The sequence below is a fragment of the Archocentrus centrarchus genome, chromosome 20 (genome assembly GCF_007364275.1).
Source record: "Archocentrus centrarchus isolate MPI-CPG fArcCen1 chromosome 20, fArcCen1, whole genome shotgun sequence".
In the NCBI taxonomy this organism is placed as follows: domain Eukaryota; kingdom Metazoa; phylum Chordata; class Actinopteri; order Cichliformes; family Cichlidae; genus Archocentrus; species Archocentrus centrarchus.
In genome coordinates, this window is record NC_044365.1 from 23,106,685 (window position 1) to 23,130,001 (window position 23,317).

The 23,317-nt window shown below is 40.4% G+C and overlaps 1 protein-coding gene across 2 annotated transcripts; it reads left to right on the forward strand.

The window, feature by feature from the left end:
* Positions 1-1,413: 1,413 nt before the first annotated feature.
* On the forward strand, positions 1,414-13,293 carry LOC115799062 (zinc transporter ZIP12). 2 transcript variants are annotated; one of them, XM_030756006.1, is made up of 13 exons: positions 1,414-1,608; positions 2,412-2,693; positions 3,302-3,616; positions 3,699-3,906; positions 5,105-5,268; positions 5,421-5,592; positions 6,540-6,712; positions 6,801-6,956; positions 7,133-7,213; positions 9,745-9,817; positions 9,966-10,124; positions 10,223-10,410; positions 11,076-13,293. In XM_030756006.1, the coding sequence occupies exons 2-13, from the start codon at positions 2,454-2,456 to the stop codon at positions 11,202-11,204; spliced, it is 2,058 nt and encodes a 685-aa protein (XP_030611866.1). In that variant the 5' UTR covers positions 1,414-1,608; positions 2,412-2,453; the 3' UTR covers positions 11,205-13,293. The 2 variants fall into 2 exon arrangements, with proteins under 2 accessions (XP_030611866.1, XP_030611867.1); XM_030756007.1 differs by lacking the exon at positions 1,414-1,608 and having other exon boundaries at positions 2,327-2,693.
* The last annotated feature ends 10,024 nt before the right edge of the window (positions 13,294-23,317 follow it).

The following is a 23,317-nucleotide window of genomic DNA, read 5'->3' on the forward strand; positions in this document are numbered from 1 at the left end:
AGTCATTGTAAATGCTAACATGGGAATCCACTCACACCTCAACTTAACATAGTTTCTGTTGATGTGACCATGTGTAAAAAAGAAAGAAATAGAGATCCTTTTCCATTGGGTGAAGAGCAGTTTTAAAAAAAAACTTTTTTTTTTGCGGGGGTGAGGGGCAAAGGAGGATGCAGTGACCAGGGAGCATCAGTCTACAGTATATCATGTCCACATGAGGCACCACAGTCTTAAAACAAATGCTCAAGAAACATCGCACCAATCAATCTCTCATCAGTTGTGCCTCATTATGAATTGCCTGTTGCTGGGTCCAGTTCCTCTATGGCCAGTCCCAGGTTCCCTTGATTTACATTTTGCTGCTTCCCCCTTGCTCTGCTCTGCTGAGTCTCTCTGATGTCTGCTCTATTAATCCTACTGTGCTGACTGCTGTGCTGGCCTCATTTCTCCTTTTATACCAGATGACCGAGCATGTGTAGATCATTAGCTTAATTGTGGAAATGCAGGTAGGAAGTAAGACAATTTTGCAAAAATAAAAGCATGCAAATAAATTTTAAAAAACTATTAGACAATCAAAATCTACTAAAAACACACTATCAAAAACACAAGATAATATATTAAAATTGCTTGACACATGCAGACTTTTTCATCCATGCAACATTCAGCTGAAGGTGATGGGATTTTATTGGACAGATTAGTCAGTGGATAGTAATGTTCATCACTAACGTTCATCCTGTTGTGCAATCAGTGTGGTTGTGCCTTTATATCAACCCTTAAAAATCCTCCTGAAGCATCTCGTGAGACCCTCCTGAGCAAAATCAACACCCTTGCTCTTCTTTAATTTATTGAGTACAACCAGGAGCTCATTTAGGCTTCACTTCACAATTTTCCTGAAGATGTTGTGCTGCCTGAGAATGGTCAGGAAAATGACCTTCTGCTTTCCTATGGCTACAAATCTGCAGAAACCTTTGGAAATGACTGGCCATCTTATGCACATGACATAATATTCATAAGTGCGAGCACTTTGTTGTTACAGCCTCATTCACTTTTACTATTAAACAATACATGAATTGTGCTTTTTCGTAGCTCATTGTGTCTTCTGCCAGTCCTATACAGACACATGCTGACAATGACACAACTGAATTTAAATACCTATAGTTATTTTTCCTTGTAAACATGTAATATATATTTGCAAGAAGAGACAAGAAATGTTGTAGATAGAGAAAAAAGAAAAGAAAGAAATACAGCAAAGCACTCTGTGTATGTGTAAGCCTGTTTTCCTAAGGGAGTTTTTAAAGTATTACTCCATCAGGTTTCAGCCATTCAGTCACCCCTGCTAGAGGCCAGCCCCCCACCATCACCTCATTGTTGAAAATGAGGCAGCACTCTCCATGGTAACTACAGTTCTCCAAGGCTGTCGCAGCTAATCCTCAGGGCTTACTCACTTCTCATAAGAGGGCTTTACCAACAGAACCAATGCCCAAAAATTCTCCCCAAACAATCACTGGCTCTTTGGTTTGCCCTACCAGGAGAACCTTTATCCTAGGAGGAAAACAAACCTTGTTACAACAGCTGAGTGTGGCAGAGTGGAGAACAGTGGGCCTGGTTCATCGGGTAAGCTTTTTCATGTGTTCTGTCTCAGGTGTTCTTGTAGCTTGCAGAATTTTTCAACAATAATTTTGTCCTCTTGTTGATGGTTTGAGTTGTCCTGCAGGGTTTACAGTGTAGGAGAATGCTAGGAAGCTTGGCATATTTTGCTGTGTATGACTGATCCTTGATGATTCAGAGATCACGCACAATATGAAAACCTTACATACTGTGTGAGCGTGGCTGGTGCTTAAACATGGAGAGCTCATGCTCAGCATGTGCTTACAGCTGAAGCTGCTCAATTAGGAAAATGATTAAATCTATGGACTGTTTTAAAAACTGACACTCAGAATTTTCTCAACTGAGATATAAATTAAAAAGGTATCACACAGCATCACCTCTGTGCCACTTACATGTAAGTTAAGAAGAGCTACCTCAGATGTGCCTCTGAGCTATTTCTTTACATTTATAATAGCTTCTCTCTGGTCCCTTTTTTTCCTCAGTACTAATTATTTTGTCTACAGTCTCCCCCTCATGCCCCCATCTCCCTGCCCCTGTGCTCTCTTTCACTTGCCTGCACTAATCCTTTTGTTATGGACTGAGAGACCCAGGTTTTTGCTGACCATTCAGCACTGTAAAGACTGGTTTACCTCCGAGCCATCCTGTACACTATCAGATCAGTTGTGTCTATTATTAGAACCTCCCTCATCTAGAAAACATCACTGCCTTTCTTAGTAGCCTTCTGCCATCATTCACGTTGATACAGTTTTCTCTCTCAGATTTCTTGCCCATTTTCTCTGCCTCACTTCCTTGTTGTCTAAAACCCTTAGCCAGCCCTGGGAGTGTGAGAGTTTGACGACCTCAGTAGGAACATGCACTTCATGAGCAGTACTCTGTGTTTGCTGCTGCTTTGGCTTCTGGGGAGAATGCTGGAAGTAAAAGGGCAGGAGCAGGGGTACCTGCCGGAGGCTCTCAGGGCCTTGAATCTGCCCCTGGGGCCGGACAACAAGCCTTACCTCCAGAAGAACAGAACCAGTGTACTGATTGCCACGCTTCTTCGGGCAGTGCACTGTTCAGAGCTGATTGGTACCTCTCAGGACATGTGTGAGAAGGTAAGGCCTACACTTGTCTTAAAATTATCACTGAAATGTCACTAAATGATAAACTGAGCAACGCCAGTAATGCTCATATCCAGTATACTGTAGCTATGCTCTAGGAAAAAAATGTTTGTCTGGAATGTAAGTGAATGTGGAGGCTTAAGTCCTTGACCTCTGTAGGGCATTTGAGGGTTTAAGGAGCCCTCAGTTTGACATAAAAAACTCTACTGAGTGGATTTAGAGATACCACACATGTTTGTGCAGCTGGGTTGACAATGGGATTATATCTGTTTTAAACTTTTAAATTAAGATTTTGTAACTAAGAGTATCTTTTTCTCTTTTCAATGAATATGCATCTCTTTCCAAAAAAACATAGTGCTTCTCCTACTCTCCCTACCTTTTGCAACCTGCATGTGGGTTTAACTGGTCTCAACTCCTTCTTTTCCAAGAAGCAAAAACAGAACAGTGTGTGCAGAGAAAAAACAGTCCTGTTATCAAGCTGACCTAAGATCTAAGACTGCATATTTCAAAAGTCAACTGGATTTTCTTTTTGCAAATTCTTTAATTAAAATGTACCTAAACACATTTTCTTTGGTCTTTAATTGGTTCTTTCCTTGTTACAGTGCCTGACACCAGACATAGCCCTATCTGTGCTAAAGGATGATGGGAAGGCATTCCTCACTGAGGACGACTATGTGCAGATCTCAACTGTCTTGCTGTACTATATAATTAATTTGCAAGACCTGTGTGTGTCAAATGCTGCCCCTTCTTCCTTTGCCTCCTCATCTGCGAACTTTCAGTTCTATCTTCTGGCCCTCACTAACCTCCATCCAGCTGAAGACAACAGTTTCCTTTCATCCAATGAAACAGAAAGTATTCTGCAGCTCATCAACCTGCACTATGAGCCATCCAGCCAACACACATCCTCTCATTCTCAAGTAAGAGAGCATTATCTGACAGATGTATCCTGTTTTACCCATATCTACCTGCATATAAATAATTCATTCTTTGGTACCACAGTGCATTGATGCAGATCGTCTCTTGGAAGATGTTGACATTAAGGGAAATCCTGGTGCTGGTGCATCTGCTGTTCCCAGAGTGGCCGCAGCCATCATTAGTCATATTCTCCAAGGCCACTGTTTCAGACGTAGGAACCTGCCATCCCCTGCCTTCTTCACAGACTATATATTTCAGTCTCTAAATTGCACAAGTACCATGCAAGTTATGGGTGAGTTCAAAAGAGCATGATATTTACTTTATGATTGATTTGTATATTCTCCTTCCAGAATAATCCAAAATGTAATCTGTCCTTTTCCACTTGTTATTTCAACCTGTAACAATCATCGTTTTTGCCACAGTTTTTGCCACAGCTCTAATGTGACTTTTTAAGTTGATACAACAAATTCACACTACTTTCACTCTGAGGAACAAAGTTACAAAATGGGAGGGAACAGCCAGCATATTTGCATCACTAAAAAAAGATGAGGCCTGTGGAAAAAAAAAAAAAAAAAAACCTTATCTTTTAAACATGTATTTGTTCACCAGCTAGTTACTCACTGTGTCTATAACAACTACTACCTTTGGCTGCCAAAGGTAAAAGCAGTGAAAGCAAACTAACAGTTAAATTGAACTTGGAAAACAAATACAAAACATCTGTGAATGATTCTCTCGGTTTTGCAACTCTGATTCAAACCCTTTACTCTAGCAACAATCACTGGATCCATTGTTAATATTGCAGACTATATAAAAGATGGTCAAAGCCACCATGATGCTGCCATGACATTACACTACCCCTTAAGGGAGTGCAGTGTTAATCACACGGTATGTCTGCACTGAAGGACATCCTTCTTTATCCTCCTTTTGGATTCTAAATGAGAACATCACATACATCATGCTATTTTAAATAAGTCTAATGATCAAAACCACAAGCTCATTAGGATGTGTTCACTGAGTTCATAGATCAAATGAGCCAAGAACTATTTTCCCATTGATTCCTATAGTATTATACTTTTCAACCAGATGAGCTGCCCCCTGCTGGTTATTAGAAAGAATGCAGGAAGCTATGTCCATCATTCTTTTACAGTTGGTGGTTATTAGAAGATCACTGAACATAGTGGTTTTAGCTTTTCTTTATCTTTTTAAGTCCATTCAACAGACACAAGCAAAAACTGATAACCTTAACACCAGATATTCAAATACTGCGTCAAAGGAACTTTCATATTTCTAAAAGTAAAAAAAAAAAAATGTTTATTCACAAGAAAATTGTGAAATTATTTAATAACAGTACAAAATGCAGATCAACTTGAGGTTCAGTACCAGATTTCAAAATAGTTTGTCCCCATCTTTTTCATTAGTCTCTTACAAAGCACTGAATAAACAAATGCTTATTCAAAACACTGATTATTGTGTTGCATTAATCTGTTTAGACCTGGAGGAGTTGCTTCATCAGTTGGGAGTAGGACGGGAAGGAGTGATGCACTCTCATGACAGGAAGAGACGAAGCATCCGGAGAGGTTCAAAGAAGGTGGCTAGGCAGTCACACGATAGCTGCAACCATGAAACTGGGGGATTAAACAGTAATTGGGCACAGGTACAGTGAAATAAATGTGATTGGGTTATGTCAAAAAAAAGTACTGAGAACCATAAAATAATGAGTGGCAACTAAATGCAACCACTGTGAGGCTTGATTTGGAAAACCTCCTACTCATCTCCAAATTTGCCTTTTCCTTTTATTACAATCAGGTATGTTTTTCGGCCAATCAGCTGGTGGATATTTTTGCTCTGGATCCGCATTTGCCGATTTCCAAGGAACACTTCAGACAAATTTCCCCAGCTATCATTCAGCAGTTGCTAGGCAATGCGTGTGAGCCTGCAGAGCAACAAACAAGAGGATCTCTGCCCACTGCTCTTGAGAGTAAGATGGTTTACCTGATTGTTCCTCTTCACAAACCAACATCATAATAAATACAATATGCAATAGTTTCAACTAATTAAAACAGATCTGCGAAGACCTCTTTAGTCACAATAGTGTAAATTCATCTGCTGCGATTTAAATTTAAAGGTATGGTGGTCTTGGGTGGTCTATTCTCCACACACTTCCACATGCATATGTGAAAATCCTACTGTGGCAAGAGCACACACCCCCATCCTTCTATTTGTATACACTGAAAACCAAAATGCACAGAGAGCAGCATGTATCAATAGCAAGGGACATGATGTTGACTAAGTCAGAAATAGCATAAACAGTACTGTATGGAGGAGCTGGGGTCAGAGTGGGTTGCAAAGTGGTCTGCAGAAGCAGCAGCTATATGCAAGCTGAATCAACTTAAATAGAGAACTCTGTAAGTAGGATGTCCAGACTGGTATCAGCTGAGCCATCAGCTGATGTGGACCAAGACCAGCTGACCTGCTTGCTCTGTTGGCTCTGCTTGCTTCTGAGGCCAAATGATAGCCCCAAATTTTTTGATTATGGATTTTGTTCACTAACTGAAGAGAACTTTTTTCATTGATTAGCCCTTCATATTAATTATTAAATAAGAAAAGGGATAAAATGCAGCTGCAAAAAAAATCATAATCAATTAAACAAATAAATATTTCTGTTATCTATTTTTTATTCATTTCCTTCAGATTTGTACTTTTATTCTGCTTATCCATAGTACTATTTCTACCTTTGTGTGTCAGTGTATTTTTTTTTTATGTCTTTGACAAAGAAGTGTGTAAACTTGCATTTGAAAATTGCTATATTAAAGAAAAGGAATATTACTTTATGCCACAACAGTAAGAGCAAGTAAAAGAAACAAAAATATTTTTTTCTTTAGATTTTGTTTATTGGTTTAATGCTAAACTGTCTCCTTCCTGCAGAGTATGGCTACAGCACGGCTGCTGTTCTTCTCATTACTCTGGGCTCCATGTTTGGTATCTGCCTGATATTTTTCAACTCCTGCCAGGAAACCTACGCACTCATCCTGCAGCTGTTTGTCGGCCTGGCAGTGGGAACGCTCTCAGGAGACGCTCTCTTGCACCTCATACCACAGGTACAAGGTCACTGCACCGTCCACTATAATCCACCACACACATAGCTTGAGTGTGGAGTAAATTCTTTCCTCTACGTCTCCTTTGCAGATCCTTGACCTTCATCTCAGCACGCACAGTCATGATGATGAGCACTTTGTTGAAGAAAAACAGTATTTGTGGAAGATTTTGAGCATGATTGCTGGGATTTACAGCTTTTTCCTCATTGAAAGACTATTCTCCTTTTTAGTTTCTTCTCATAGTCATGTAAGGGTTTTGTTTTGTAGCCTTTAAAATTTAATGACAAAAAAACGAAACCAAGAAAGTTACTCAAATAGTGGTGCATCACAGGCTGATCTTCAGTGTTTTGCAAAAACAAAAAACCCATTTCTCATGACTGTGCATGTTGAGGTTTTGGTCTCGTGTATTTCTTTTATCCGCAGGGTCACTCTGGTGAGCTTCCCTTGGAGCTGAACTGCAACAGTCACTCACAGAGAGGCAAGTCCATCTCCACAATACAGCTGGTGAGTCCAATCACAAGTCACACTGAACTTTTGTGTTAGTGTAAAGAGTTCATGCCAGGTAAATTTTCATTCCTCTTACCATCAATGTTATTTATGTAATGATAAAACGTGCACCTTGGACTATAGCAAGACAATTCTTGGAAATTCATTAAAAAACAAAGAAAAACCAACAAAGCACTCTCACATGTCAAGTCCTAAGAACAGACAGACACACACGCACATATTAGGGAGCAAGTGAACATTTTGTCCTCAAAGTTGATGTGTTAGAAGCAGGAAAATGGGCAAGTGTAAGGATTTGAGGAAGTCTGACAAGGGCCAAATTGTGAAGGCTAGACGACTGGGTCAGAGCATCTCCAAAACTGCAGCTCTTGTGGGGTGTTCTTGGTCTGCAGTGGTCAGTATCTATCAAAAGTGGTCCAAGGAAGGAACAGTGGTGAACCAGTGAAAGGGTCATGGCCAAGGCTCACTGATGCACATGGGTAGCGAAGGCTGGCCCATGTGGTCCGATCCAACAGGCGAGCTACTGTACCTGAAATTGCTGAAAAAGTTCATGCTGGTCTGATAGAAAGGTGTCAGAAAACAGTGCATTGCAGTTCGTAGTGCATGGGGCTGCATACCCGCAGACTGCCCATGCTGGCCTCTGTCCACTATCAAAAGCACCAACAGTGGGCATGTGAGCATCAGAACTGGACCACAGAGCAATGGAAGATGGTGGCCTGGTTTGATGAATCACATTTTCTTTTACATCACATGGATGGCCGGGTGCATTGCTTACCTGAAGAACACCTGCACCAGGATGTGCTATAGGAAGAGGCAACCAAGCAGAGGCAGTGTGATGGTTTGGGCAATGTTCTGTTGGGAAACCATGGGTCCTAAGCATTGTTGCAGCGCGTGTGCACCTTTTCATGGAAATGGCATTCCCTGAGGTTGTAGCCTCTTTCAGCAGGATAATGCGCCCTGCCGCAAAGCAAAAATGGTTCAGGAGCACAATGGTTTGAGGAGCACAACAACAGGTTTGAGGTGTTGACTTGGCTTCCAAATTCCCCAAATCTCAATCCAATCAGATCCATTGACGCCCCACCTCACAACTTACAGGACTTAAAGGATCTGTTGCTGAAATCTTGGTGCCAGATACCACAGCACACCTTTAAGGGTCTAATGGAGTCCATGTGTTGATGGGTCAGGGCTGTTTTGGCAGCAAATGAGGGGACCGATACAAATATTAGGTAGATGGTCATAAGGTTATGCTTTTTCCTGAACAGAGAAAATAGTTATGAACAGAAATTAGAACATTATGCTTGATTAATTTTTGACTTCTCAGAAAAGTCCAGTGTGCCAGATCAAATTCGAGTATTAAAACTTGAAAAAAATATATATATAATTTTCAGTTAGATTAGAAAATATTTGTGGGGTTTTTTTTTGTTTGTTTGTTTTTATGACAGGTGGTCTAATAAATTTGTTAAGCACTGTCCTGTATAATATTGCGCTTTTGCCTCAATGGTCAACCGCCTTTTTGTTCATTTAATACAACAACTTTTTATTGCTGTAATAAAAAAAAATAGTACTGTGCTGTACTGTATGGCAGCAGTTGTTTGGTTGTAATTAGGTATTTATTTTAGTGTAATGCAAACAATTCATTAAGAACACTTATGATGATTTTTAAATTTTACATTTCAAATTAAAAAAATGACAAAATACTATCAAGATAATCACCATTCCTCATGCACAACAGATTTTCTTGCCAGCATGTCCTAGGTAATATGTACTGTACTGAAATGTACTGAATTATATTGGTGACCAGTTCAGTACCAGTACCTCCCTCTATGACAGCTGGGATAGACTCCCCATGGATGGATGGACAGTTGTTTTTCTGCAAGCCTAATCACATTGATGAAATATGTGCACTAACACTGTAACACAGTGGACCTATTTAGGTAAAAATAGATTCATTCACCCCAGTGATGCTTTACTCCCCCACTATGCCTCCAAGAAAGCAGCAAGTGCTGGGCTAGAGAGTGGTATTTACCACACATGTTGAGGGGCAGTACAGAGATTTGGCACAATTCTGGCCCCATCTTTCAGCACACATAATGTAATATTAATCCACTAAATTCTTGCTCAAAAATTTACTGAAATTTACCAAATTTCTTCCTGTACTGCTCTTATATAACAAAATGATTAGTGGTGTGGGAGGGAGTAAAGAAACAGAACATGTAGGATGTTGGAGAATGAGAAGTATTAAATATTCAGCAAACACTTCATGCTTGTTGAATTGTGCAAATACAGTTGAATGCATACTTCAGAACTAGAGCCTTTTAGACCCACAAACAGGTCTCAGAGAGCAGAACCCTAAAGTGGAAAGCCTAATGTAAAGTCTACAGATGTAAACCGTTTTCCTTAGGATATCCTGTTTTGGTTAATGAGTCTCATGCATCTCCTTTAATTTAACAACTATTCTACAATTCTCTCTTGAATCAAAGGCTAAGAAAGTTCAAGAATATGTGCTGTAAATAGGTATGTCTATCCTGCAGGGACCAGTGGATGACTTGGAGTGTACAGAAATGTCTCCTGAGCATGCAAACACAAGGAGCCCTTCACATCAGAGTAAGCTAAACTGTTCCTTCAGAAAATGAGCTGCACAATCACACGCACATGAATGAGTTGTACTTTGTAATTAGGTGCCTGGCACAACACAGGAATTGTCACCGTTTGAGGATGAGTTCGTCGGCACAGACTCTCTTTGTGTTCCCAGGACAAGGGATTTCTCTGTTAGCTGTGATGGTAATCGTGGGAGACAGTCTTCACAACTTTGCAGATGGCCTGGTTGTTGGGGCAGCTTTCTCCTCTTCAGCTGAGACTGGAATAGCGACAACTGTGGCCATCCTGTGTCACGAGATTCCACATGAGATGGGTGAGAGGTCACTGTGTTTCAGTTTGGAACACTTTGTTGTCTTTTGGAAAACATTGTCCTTGACTGACTGACTTATGCTGTATGTTTTTTGTTTCCAGGGGACTTTGCAGTGCTGCTCAGTTCTGGACTCTCAGTGAAGACTGCTGTGCTAATGAACTTTCTCAGCGCTCTGACAGCCTTCATGGGGCTCTACATCGGACTCTTTGTTTCCTCAGAGACAGAAGTGCAGCAGTGGATCTTCTCTGTCACTGCTGGGATTTTTCTCTATTTGTCACTGGTGGAAATGGTGAGCCAGATTTCTTAATGCAGTGTTAAAAAATGCAGTTCCTTCAATGGCTACTTGAAGCTGGCTCCAAATTCCCATAAACTCCCAGGTTAAAATGTGTAACTTCAGGGATGATATGATATGAAGAGGGGTGTCTTTTTTTTTTCTTCACTTATTCGGGGTTATACGTATCAACTGTGTTTTCATGCTACGTAGCCCTCAGGATGAATCATCATCATTTTTCCTGGGTATTCCCAATTTCTCCCCCCAGTACATGGCCAAATGCCTGCAATAATAATATCACTCCATCACCCTGAGCGGTTTATTTTCTTTTGCACTAATTTACAAAGTACTACCACACTAATTTGAATGGTTAACATAAAAATTTGCCTTACACCTGTCAAACTTTAAAATGTAGTGAGGTGACCTCAGCATCAAGCTCAAAGTACAGCTGTGTTTCAGTTCAGCCTCACGGAGCACTTAGCATGCATGTAAGCTGGTTTAAGATTTAAATCTTCAGTAGGAAAGCTGGAAAGTGCTGAGAGGTGGTATAATTTATTGCCGAGTGTTCTTTTCATAGGATTGCTTGGAAGTAAGACAGCTAGAAAATAATGCCAGTCCTGTCCCATATTTCTCCCAAACTGCTGCAGGTTTTGTTCTTACTCTTATTTTCTTTCTTTCATCAGCTTCCAGAGATGAATCGAGTGAAGACCGACAGACCGTGTCTCATGTTTTTCCTCCAGAACCTCGGCCTCCTGATGGGTTGGGCCTGTCTTTTGTTGCTCGCGCTCTTTGAACATGAACTCAAATTCTAAATGCAGCATACCTCTTGCTCACAGGGTTGAGCCAAAGCAAACGCTGAGTTGTTCTACTGTTTTAAATGTTGACTGGTTTGTTATCATTTCTTAGCATGCCCAACCAGTAGTTTTGAATAATTATTGCTCAATGAGTGGGTATTTGATGATGTTGTAGTCTCAACAATGGATCCAAAATATGTACTGTGGTTAGAATCCTGTCTTTTTTTTATACTTGATGATTTATTTTTGTATGTTAGGTACAGTATGTGTGCCTGTATATGGACTCTAAATGTCTAGTTTTATTGCCTTATTTGGTAGCAGCATCTGTTGTTCATGTTGCCACAGACAATCAAATCCATTGATTAAGAAAGTACTATAAATCTACCTTTTTGGGGGGGGAGTTTTTATATTTTCATCCAGTGCCTTTAAACTGGTGGAAATTTGATATTGTGATTTGTATTTTGTGACATTTTGATTGATAAGCTTGCAATATCCAGTTAATTTCCAAATTATTCAGGAAAACAAGGTTTTTTCAAATTGCATACCTAATTCCAATTAAAACTAGCACTAAAGTTTTTAAGAATTGATTTTCAAAAATATCAACATGTTTAAAGATAATGCTTTTGGGTCCCTGCTTAATATATTTCTAATTAATTCCTTTTTCTTGCTCAATACAAGCCAAATTATAAAGAGTTGTGCTTTTCAGGAATTCGGTATAATTTACTGTATATTTGGATGACTTCTAAATATACACAACCTAATTGGCTTGATGAGAAACTAATATTAGGAACAAAGAAAAGGACTTAAACCTCTTCATCAGGCACAAGCTGCTATCATTTACAGCTATTTTTGAAGGCCTGTTTTGAAAAACGTTGCTCCGTTTCTGCTTCTCATCTCAGAGGCATTGTTCTTTGTTTTTTGAGTCCTCTCTGTGATCCAATATGAGGGCACTTCCACCCACCTGAGCTACTTGTTCTCTTCATCCACCAACCTGGATGACTAACGCTCATCGCTGTGCAAGACAGAAACTCCGCAGCGATCCGACCCACACAGAGCACACGCTCTTTACCGGTCAGAGTGGGCCTGCAGAAGGAGGTGGAGAAAGAAGGGAATGTGATGAATACATAAGCACAATGAGATAAATGAAACATAGCAAATCAACTTATTTGTACATAAAATTGGATTTGTGATACTGATGAGTGAGTGGGCTTAAGAGCGGATTTTTTTTCTTTCCTTTAATCAGCTTGCTGTGATTAAATTCTGGAGCTCTGAGCATCAACAGATTTCTGTAAAATTTAAGCAAACAGCTGTCAAGCATTTACTTTATTTGTGCTGGAGGATTAGTTTCTTCTATGCTGATTATGTTAATTTGCCATTCTGGGCCTATTATCTAACTGCAAAGTCATTTCCAAAAACACTGTCATGAGATTATTTGGCTATCATGGCAGAAAAAGCTGACACCATTTACTGTGACTTTCCCGAGTAATGTTCGGACAATAGAAGGAAGTTGATTGCATTTTCTTTTATTCTAGCAATTTTGCTGTTATTTTAAAAATTCCACCCTCTTCCAGGAAAGCTCCAGGCCTACTCGTTTGAGTGTAAATCTGCTCTTTCGCACCAAAGAGGTATTTTTTTGGCATGTTTGTCTTTTCAAGGCAACTGCTGCCAGGATGGAGGAAGGAAGTGCTTTTATCTGGGCCATGCGTATTCTCACTTGTTCAGCAGAGACCTCTCAGAAGAGGAGTTCAGCTGCAGGGTCATCAGGGCAGCAGAACACACAAACAATGGGAAAAAGCTATGAGAGAGACAGAGAACAGGAAACATAAAAATATTTTTCCTTTTGATTTGGAAGGATCTGACTGAAAACAATTCTTTGCACCTGTTATTGTTGTGACACAAAAACCCATCAGCGTATAGCTGCTGCACACAGGGGAAAATACCTCAGTTCTGTATATATGAGTACATTTTAGACTGTCTTTAACTCACATGTATTGTTTGTCTTTTTAGTCACATTTTTTTGCAATTCTGAGGAACAAAAACAAAAAACAAATATTTTACATAAAAAAACTCAAAATATCACTATTTTAAACTACTGTATATTGTTAAATGCACAGAAATAGAAACTACAATTACTAGACAAAACTGTGATACTATCTGTTTAGATGCAAATTAATTTCATCCCACTCAATTTCTGTCTTTTTTTGGAAATCAATACTAAAGTAAGTAAAGCTGTTTTAGAAATTACACTCAAAAATAAGGTACTAGTTGACTGATAATTCCTCAAGAAACAGTGTACCTCCTGTGGTTACCTCAGTGTGTCTTGACATTATACATAATTATGCTTTAACATATGAATAAATAGGTTCCACCATGATAGTTAGCATTCATAAAGTTCTGGTACACATGAGAGACTCAGAGAGTGCATCCATCGCCATGGCTGTTGCCCTATTTTGTTTTCATTTTTCAGACACTGTAAAGTTCCCACAGAGACACAGATCTCATTACATACAACACTTATAACAAGTTATTTAAATCATTATTAGCTCCCCTTTTAAAATGCAAATGCACATGACACCACTAGAGGGCAATAATGAATAACAACTTCAGCAGCTGCTGAGTTTAAATGGCCTCATTTCACTGTACACATTATACCATGAGTAATATGTGCAAGAGTGCAGTGTTCATACAGAGGGGCATTAGGTGGATGCCTTTCCTTTCCTTTTCCTGGTACAAACTAGTAAGCTAAAATACTCTGTTGTAGCAAATGTATCATTTATACGGCTTAAGCAATTAGACAATCAGGTTTCTAGAATAACAAAAACTAAACCGTAAAAATTATAAATTCATATTTTTTAATTTTTTCCTTTTAATTTATCCTTAACAATGTGGGGGTTTGGGGGGGGGGTTTGCCTTCAGAACTGTCTTAATTCTTCATAGCATAGGTTCAGCGAGGTGCTGGAAACATTCCTCAGAGATTCTGGTCCATATTGACATGGCAGAATTGTATTTACAATCAGATATTTAGAGAAAGAGCTTGTTCAATAATGAAATAATCAACAGATTGGTTTCAAGCTTCAGTTTTATTGCCATATGCACAGTAAAGAAACATGTTTCCCTGTACAATGAAATTCTGTGTTTGCTGTCCACAACTGATGCCAGGCAGAAAAGAAAAGCTCCTCCAATTAAGAGGAGTTAGCAAAATGTCAAAAAAGTAACTTAAAGGGCCAAATTGTCATGTTTTTGACATCAAATTGCGGACCGGAAGTAGGGGCGTGGCCGGATGCGAGTTTGAGACCCCTGGCTTAGACCAACAGTTAGCAGTGGTAGTTTTGAAACTAGAGAGCCATCTGAAACATGCACACAGCATGCATATATTAACCCTATACTGCCGGGTGATCGCCGCTGAAGCACCCGTTACCTGCCCCTACTAGCCGTGAACTGCTGGTTAACACTGAAGCGGCTGATCAAAGGAAATTTGAATTACCATAATTATGCCACTGTTTGTCCTATCAGGAAAATTCAAATGACTTGACGATAGTAAACTGGCATTAGCTATGTTAGCTTGCCTCTATTTCATCCGTTGTGTTGTGTTTTGTGTCGCACACAAATTACGTCAAGAGACTACTGCCCACGTTGCTATATTGACTCCACCCACACTGAGGTGGTACTCAATTGCAGTGGAAACAAAACAAGACCGTGGTGAGTCGTGCCAACTTCAGTCAACCCATGCTGAGTAGTTACTAATGGAAATGGGGCAAGAGGTCCTGGATTTCACACTTCTATAACGCTGGCCTGAGGATAGTGTGAAGAGTTGGGTGTGGGTAGTCTTTAAGGATGGAGGAAGCTGTCCTGTGGATGCTTCAATAGTAGATACTCTGCAGAGAGGGCAGTGGAATCCTAATGATCTGAACCACTCTGCGAGCGTTTTCGGTCGGCATTAGCATTGCCGTACCACACCGTGATGCAGCTGGTTGAGATACTTTCAACCATGCAGCTGTAGAAGTTGCTGAGCATCTCATCTCGGTCGACACACAAAACTTCTTCAGCCTCCTCAGCAAGTACAGCCACTCTTAAACCAGCTGTGTGGTGTTAAATGTCCAAGTGAGGACCTCACTGATGTAGACACCCAGATATTTAAAGCAGCTTACCCTTTAAGATCCTAAATGAACAGTGGCCAGTGGGGTCTCCTCTCCTTCCTCATGTCCACTATCATCTCCTTTGTGTTGTCAGTGTTGAGGGTGAGGTTGCTGTCCTCACACCAAGACACCAGACTGGCCCCCTCCCTACTGTGGGAAGCTTCGTTGAACATCCAGCTCCATCATGGTGAACACAGCCCCTCAGGGGCCACATCATAAGTATGCAGATGACATGATTGTGGTGGGCCTCATTAAGAACTAGAAACACTCAGAGATCGCAAACCTCTGCCAAGGCCATAGGGTCACTAACGCTGTAATACGTGTATCTAAATACTGTGAAATAATCTTTCATCTTTCCCAGACAACAATAACCCCCTATCCCGCAATAGTGAAGAATCCTTAAAAAAATTCCTGGATCCAGATTGTGATCCGGATCACCGCCAAAATTTAATCACTTCTTCCTCTTGTCATTTCCAACCACTCCACACAATTTCATCGAAATTCGTTCATAACTTTTGGAGTAATCCTGCTGACAAACAAACAAACAGACAGAAAAACAGACAAACAAACCAACGCGACCGAAAACATAACCTCCTTGGCTGAGGTAACAACGATGGGGCTGCATACTGAATGGTGGTGGAGCAGTTGAAGTTGTGGTGCAGGTTCCACAACCTATTCCTTAACATAAAAAAAACAAAGAGGATGGTGATGGATTTCAGAAAACCTAGCCTACAGTCCTCTGAGCATCAATAGGGCTGCTGTGGAGAGGGTCAGCTGTGTCAAGTTTCTCGGAGTCCACCTGGGAGAGGACTTGACCTTCACCACCAATACTGCAGCCATCGTCAAGAAGGTCCAACAGTGGTTCCACCCACTTAGGAGACTCAGGAAGGCAGCTCTTCCCACCGTCCACTTGACCGCCTTCTACAGGGGTACCCCACTGAGAGTATTATGACCTACAGCCTCACCTCCTGGTTTAGCAGCTGAAAGAACTATGAGGAACATCAGCTGAATAGGTTGATGGAGATGGCCAGAAGGATCATAGGCTCCCCTGCCCTCCCCGCTGGACATCTACAGCAAGCACTGCATCCATAGAGTGTCAGATATCCTAAAAGACCCTAACCATCCATCTCACAGCCAGCCAGCAGACTCTTCAACAGCTTATTCCCTTTAGGCTGTGAGAGCACTAAATAAACTGTGACTGGGGACCTTCTTTGAATGCTTGCACAATCTTAATTGCACAATATAACATATGCACTTCAACACTTGGGCTCTCACTGTATAAATGCCGTGTGGTGGTGGCCTTATTGCTGTTTTTTATATCTTACTATATTTAAATTTTAGCTAGATTGCTTTTAATATCATTTGCAATTATTTGCACTACTTCATTCCGGGCAAAAGAACATTTTGTTTCTGTTGTACCTTACAACTCCAAAAATGACTTTTATTGTAGGTACTTTAATGCTGAAACCGGTACTATTATGCAATTTAAGAGTCTAAATACATGTATCACCAGATTATAAAACAGTTACATACAAAACGATGGTTGAATTCTTGTGCAGTGACATTTTTTATGTTTTACTGTCTGTATTTGGGTACAGGGCTGAGCGTGTGTCTTCTACAATAAATTTTTGTTACTGTATTAATTTCTGATTAAATAGTCCAATTTCCCTGTGGCTTCCCCACACCTTGTTACTCTGAACCGATGCTTTACAGTCATGTTCATGCTGATTCTGTGTTTGGATGCTGCTATTCATTTTCATCCCTTTGCGCTGTGAGGAGGCAGAGAGGTGTTGGCGTTGGATGAGGGCTCACGGAGTAGCAGAGCTCTCTCAGCCAGTGTGGGAAGGAGCGAACTGATGAGGTGGCTCTGTGATGCTGAAGGCTATAATATCCGAGAATTCACATCATCATCATCATCATCATCATCATCATCTGAACTCGAGAAAAACTGCAACCCTCTTCTGCACAAGCTCCTCCTTTAACTCGACTAAAACTTGAAGATTGGCGGCGCCGGCTGAGCAGCATTAAAAAACTCCTCAACACAACTGTGCAAAAATGAGCTATTGTCTTTGGCACAGCTGGAGCATCTGTACAACCCGTGAAGGTTTACCGAATATCTGCGTTTCCCAAATGATGTAATGGTCGTCAATATTACTCCAAGCAATAGAGCAGCAACACCTCCGGACAAACACATGGACTCTCTGGAACATCCCATGTTACAAGTAAGTTAATTTATTTTAATTAAAGGTGACGCTTCCAATTAAATTTTCACCTTAAAAGTCTGCCGTCTCATTTGAAAGGTAGCATGCTAAAAGATGTCAAACAGCTCACCTGCTCTCAACCTGTCCGCTTCCTTTGCGCGCGCAGCTGGCCTCAATAAAGTTTTGTTTAGGCTGCGTAAGTCGCGAGGGCAGCGTCGGCAGTGCTAATTTTTCATTTAATTTAAACTGAGTTACAGCCAAAATGCCGCCCAATTTTATTTTTATTTATTTATTTAAGGGTCGGGCTGATGTTTGGATGTATGCTAAGAAGGTAGTTTGAAATGTCATATTACTTTAAATATTAAGACTTATGCGTTTATTCAAATGGCACACATGTTTTAAAGCAAGCTAGCCTGGCTGCTGGTGAAATTAACTCATTTCCAGAAGGATTTAAATTGCAAAGCCAGGGGTAGTAATTACATATTTACATAAATGTGTTAATACTTCAACCGAATAGCTTCTTTGCTATCTTTTCCATATGAGTAATTAACATGTTCTAGAGGAACTACTGAGGGGAGGAAGGCAGATGTGAAATTAATTTGTGTGTGCACCTGTGCATTACTTTTTCAACCCCTCATCAGCTGTCCATCCACATGACTACCTTCATCTCCTGACACCTGTCATAATATTGCACCTCAAATAAAAACACTCAAATCTGTATTAATTAACCAACAATGGAAATCTGTGCCTGCGTGTAATTAAAAGGTTTCTAGGCTCCTGTGAAAACAATACTTGCATGCCAGCATAAACTGTATTGCTTTACAGTCTTACTGCTGATTATTAAATGTTCACTTTACATTTGATTGTGTCTTTCCACAGTTAGTATTTTCAGTATTAAAAAAAAAAAAAATTATCCTCCCCGCACTGTTAAAATCTCATTACTTGCTGTAAGCCTCAGATTACTTTCTGCTGAATGCATTTTATGCACATGAACTTTTTTTAAAATCTGTTACATGGAATCTGTGTTAGTTTCATGCTCCTGTGTATAAATTGGATTAAGATTCTTATTAAACATTTTTCTCCTGTCTTTTTTGGCTTTGAAGTCTCAAAGCAAAGGAGCTCGGAGAAAAGGTCACTTTAAAGGTTCAGATGGAAGCACCTCGTCTGACACCACAACCAACAGCCTCGTTCGCCAGGTAAGGGTTTAAACAGGTTTAAACTTTTGTCGATCTCTCCTACTGCTGTCTTATTTTTGTCATCGCTCTGCTATCAGTTGGTGCATACAGCCTGAGGACAAAGTTTAATCTTTGAAAAGCTACAACAAAGATGTATCTGATCACCATAAAAGAATATCATGAAGTATAATTCAAGTTCCTAGCTACAGTTACTTCCTTTTGGAATCTAACACGTGCATTTGTGTAAATACCTGACAGTAAATGCAAAGTGGTGTAAGAGCTCAGACTCAGTCATAATCATCCATCAGGGATAAGATGTGCATTGCGATGAAAGCCTTCTGTAAACATTGCTGGGTACACTATGTTAAGTGGAAGCCTCTCATCTGAGATGCATTTTCAGTGCAATGAGTGCATAGCAACACAGTGCCCTGTTATAAAGCAGACCCTGTGAGGTACACACTTCATGAGTCTGGTCTTTGTTGAGCAGACCTGTAAAGAGACAGAATGGGCCGAGTTAAGGATGCACACTCCTGCTTAAATGTTTCTGCCTTTTTTGGAGGAGGCACAGATCGCCTCGTCTTTGGCACAGCAGCAGCAGAGCAACGGGAAGCTGGAGGAGGCCTGATCAAACTTGCACCTCCTAGGCTGCTGTCTGCTTCATCTCACCACCTCAGAGAAGTTCTCAATGAGATGCTGCAGCTCAACCAAAGCTGCTTAGCAAGAAATTTCCTGATTCTTCTTCTTCTTTTTTTTTTTTTTTTTCAACCACCCTTGGGAGCTCATGCCCATTCCCACAGTCCTCTCCCCAAATGAGGAGTTCCCCTTCAGTCAGAGTCATCAGTCTGTTGGGCTGAGAATGGCTGTCAGTCTGCACCGTCACACTATGGAAATGAGAGAGCATTTGAGTGAGAGACAGAGAAGAGATCTGGGGAGCAGAGGAATGATGTTATTAGGAGTCAGAAAGTCTCTTTCATGCTGAGCAAAAATATCTTCTTTGAGATATTTGCTGCAAGAGGGCCCCAGAAATAGCAGACCTTCCAGTAACTTCACCTCTGTTTAGATAATAGTGTAAATACTGTTATTCAGTTATGTTTTCATGACAGCATTTGGTCTGACCTTATTTCCCTTTGGCTCGTGGTCAGTCATACATACTATGAGTATGAGGGCGTACTGTCCAAATGACTAAACTCACACCGCACATGGAAAGCATGAAACAAATTTCTGTCTCAATATCTGATTATCAATCTGTCATTTGGTCTTGTTTTCACTGTGATTAGTTAAAGTTGATGACACATAAACCCAGTACCTGTCTGCAGTGTAGAGCCATCTGTCCTGTACTGAATCAGTCCCTGGCAGATTTAGGGCACTGAACTAAGAGTATATAGATCTTTCTCAACTGGCTTACATGGACATCTAGTTGTCAGATGTATTTGAAGTCTAATCTAATCCTGTAATTATATTGGTTTTAAGAGGTGGGACTTGTAGAGTAATTGTTGGTGTACTAAACATTATAAAAGCATGTAATGCTGTCAAATTAGTGACTGTCCCTACGATAAATTCTGTTGTATATTTTCCACCACTCACCCTCCTGTTTGACCTGTTGTTTTTGTGCTTCATAATCCTTTTATACATGTGGGCGTCATAAGAACATCTCACCAGGGTCAAGCCAACGCAACTCCAAGCATCAAAACAGTTCCAGTAACTGCATGCAAACAACTCCTAAATGACAGAATTACTCATGCTCCTACAGATAGAGAGGACAGAGGGCAGACGGGGAGTAGTTTGAGTAGAGGAAAGGATGAGAGACATTCTCTGCGGTCATGGCCTGATGCCCGGGGGGGGGGAGTGTGGAGGAGGCTGGGAAGGATGGAGGCTCAGGCGAGACCAGACCGCTCAGCCGTGGGAGTAGGTCAGTGTTTGTGGAGCTCAGCAATCCATTGAGAAGGAAGAAGGGCAGAGCTGTCATAGATTTGTTAGCAAACTTTACCATCATCGGGTAGATGGTTTATATCTATTTATTTCTATTATTTTATGTGGAGGTGGGCTGCTGTGTAAGCAAACACTGTGTCACTAAGTGCAGATTGTGTGGTTTGCTTTGTCCCATCTGTTTCTGCAGGTTGAGTTAAAAATTCTGATAAATAGTGTTGAGATTAGGATCATACAGTACACTCGACATTGTGCTTGAGCACCCTGCATGGATTTCCTTTTACAGCCCAGACATTTACGTCAACCCGAGGTAGAAAAACAGATGGTTCAGCATCAAGTTGATGAAAGCTGATACACGTTTGTCCACCTCCAGAGTTATTTAAAGGAATATCTCCTTATTTTGGGGGAAATATATGTGCCGAGGCTCAATGAAAAGGTTGATGTAACTCAATGGAAATAGTAGCTGGTCAGCTTAGATTTATAAATAACAACAGAATGTGTCAAATCTGTAAAAGCATTTTAGAGAAAGGTCATGTGTGTGGCTATTTTTTCCCTCTGAGAAGTTTTCAGACAACTAGCCAAGACTCTTCACCAGCACTGGAGTCTGGGAGTTTTGGTGTGGATGGAATATGAATCCAGAAACTTCTGGGCTTATGTGCTAAGCTGACTGTGTGTTTGAATGACTAAGCAGGTATAATAAACAGCCATCTTCAACATCATGGATTTGTGAGCCTCTTGACAACAGAAAATTGAATGTTGTCATTTCTATACTTACAACTGGTACTGTCCACTGAGTGATTGTCCATTTGTAAACTGGCACTGTGTTTAGAGTGTCTGCTTTTGCTTAATGCATCCTGGGAAATCAGCCAGTCCTCTGTGACCCTGAATAATAATAAACCTTCTTTATATAGCACTTCTCTAAAAACAGAGTTAACAAAGTACTTTACAGAGGGTGAAGAACAAAATGCAGAACAAACAACAGGATTAAATACTAGCAGAGGGATTGGTTAAAAGTGAGTCTATAAAAATTTGTCCCAATTAGTGAGTTAAAAAAAAAAGAATAGAGACACTGACTTTATATGAATACTTCCTGCAGGTCATTTCAGGTTTTACAAAAACACAATCACTTTTTTCAAAGCCAGAAAAACTGTCAGATGAGTTTTAACTGAGGGTGTAAGTCTGCCTTTTGGCCCTTAAGTACAGCAGAGATATTAAATTATATAGATTTCTTCTCCTGGGTCCAGACCTTTGAATGCATCCACTGGACAAATCTGTCTTACATGAGGCTGTTAGGCACATAGCTTTTATGAATTCAGTCATAAATTTAGAACAAATCAGGCAATAAGGTCTGAAATGCCAAAACACGTGTCTATCATAATGAAAGAACAAACCTGCAAGTGCAACACTTACTTTTGGAGAAAAACAAAGCTTTGTTGCCGTGTCTGCGATGACTGTGACCAGGCTGAGACCACTAGCTTACATTGAGGTAGCACAGAAAATGAGATCGCATTCATTTTCTTTTCTGTATGACAAATTGCTGAAAGACAAAGAGTTGCACTGCCATCTAGCAGTACACCACAAGAGCTCATACATCATAATTATTATGAAACCCTAATAAAAACTTTTTGTTCCTTTTGTTTTGTTTTGGTTTTTTTATTTGTTTGTTTGTTTGTTTTTTGATAAAGTTCATAGGATAATTACAGTTTACTTGGGTGTTACCACTGACATAAGAGATTGTAACATCACACAAAGGCAAGACGAGATGAGTGTTTTCGCTGTTGCCATCTTCATAAAATCAAATTTTCACTGGCTAATAATTTATCAGTCTCAAGTCTTCATGAGCATATCCTGGATATCTGTCCATTTTGAAACATAGAATGAGCAAATTTACAAAATAGACTTAACTGTGAGTAACTGTGAACATAAACTCATCAGAAAAGTGTTTACAGAGGTCAGATCTGAGAGCAATTTTCCCATAAACATACAGAAGAAGTCTTTTTACAACCACAGCTATTGCCCCCTGGCGGCCTTTAAAAAGAATGCAGGTATAAGGTTCTTCCCTGTTGGCTTCACTTTTTTGGCACAGAAGCAGCAGCCATCCTTTATGTTTTCTGTGGGTGATACGTATGCTGAGTTCCTTTAACATCGGAAGTCAGAGCTAGGAGTGATGCTACTCCTGAGCTGATGGTGTTCTGGTAGTAGTAGTCCAAAAAGCAAAGAAAACAGGCCTTGTTTTCTTATGAATGGCTCTACCTTGCTCTACCTAGCAAGGTAGAGCCATTCATAACAATACAATTTTTTGTGCTCATAAACACCGCTGCAGCATGTTTACACTCAGAGCCTGCTCAGTGCTCTGTTTGTGGCTTATTTATCATATCACAAATACACAACAGTGGCAGTGCAGATTACAGGTTTTACTACTGTTTGCAAACACTCCTGCCATCTTGGATTGAAGTCGAGGTTGGAGGGACTTATCCGGCTTTCTGAGTGGGAACTCCAACTCGAGCAGTTAAAAATTCCAACGCAGAATTTCTGATTTCCCACTTCGAATGGAACGCAGCAGTAATTCAGCTAGAAAAATGGTAGTTACTGGATGTAACTCCATTTCTGTGAGTATGTGTGTAGCCCTCTAATTGACTTTACCACTGGCTGTGTGGGGTGACCACCTACTGGCTCCACCCCCATTTACTGCA

Bases quoted from the DNA above. Each gene is read 5' to 3' on its own strand.
- LOC115799062 (XM_030756006.1), top strand. From the start codon at position 2,454: ATGCACTTCATGAGCAGTACTCTGTGTTTGCTGCTGCTTTGGCTTCTG. The intron at 6,713-6,800 runs GTACAAGGTCAC...TCTCCTTTGCAG, and splicing joins TCTTGCACCTCATACCACAG to ATCCTTGACCTTCATCTCAG. The intron at 9,818-9,965 runs GTAAGCTAAACT...TTGTGTTCCCAG, and splicing joins AAGGAGCCCTTCACATCAGA to GACAAGGGATTTCTCTGTTA.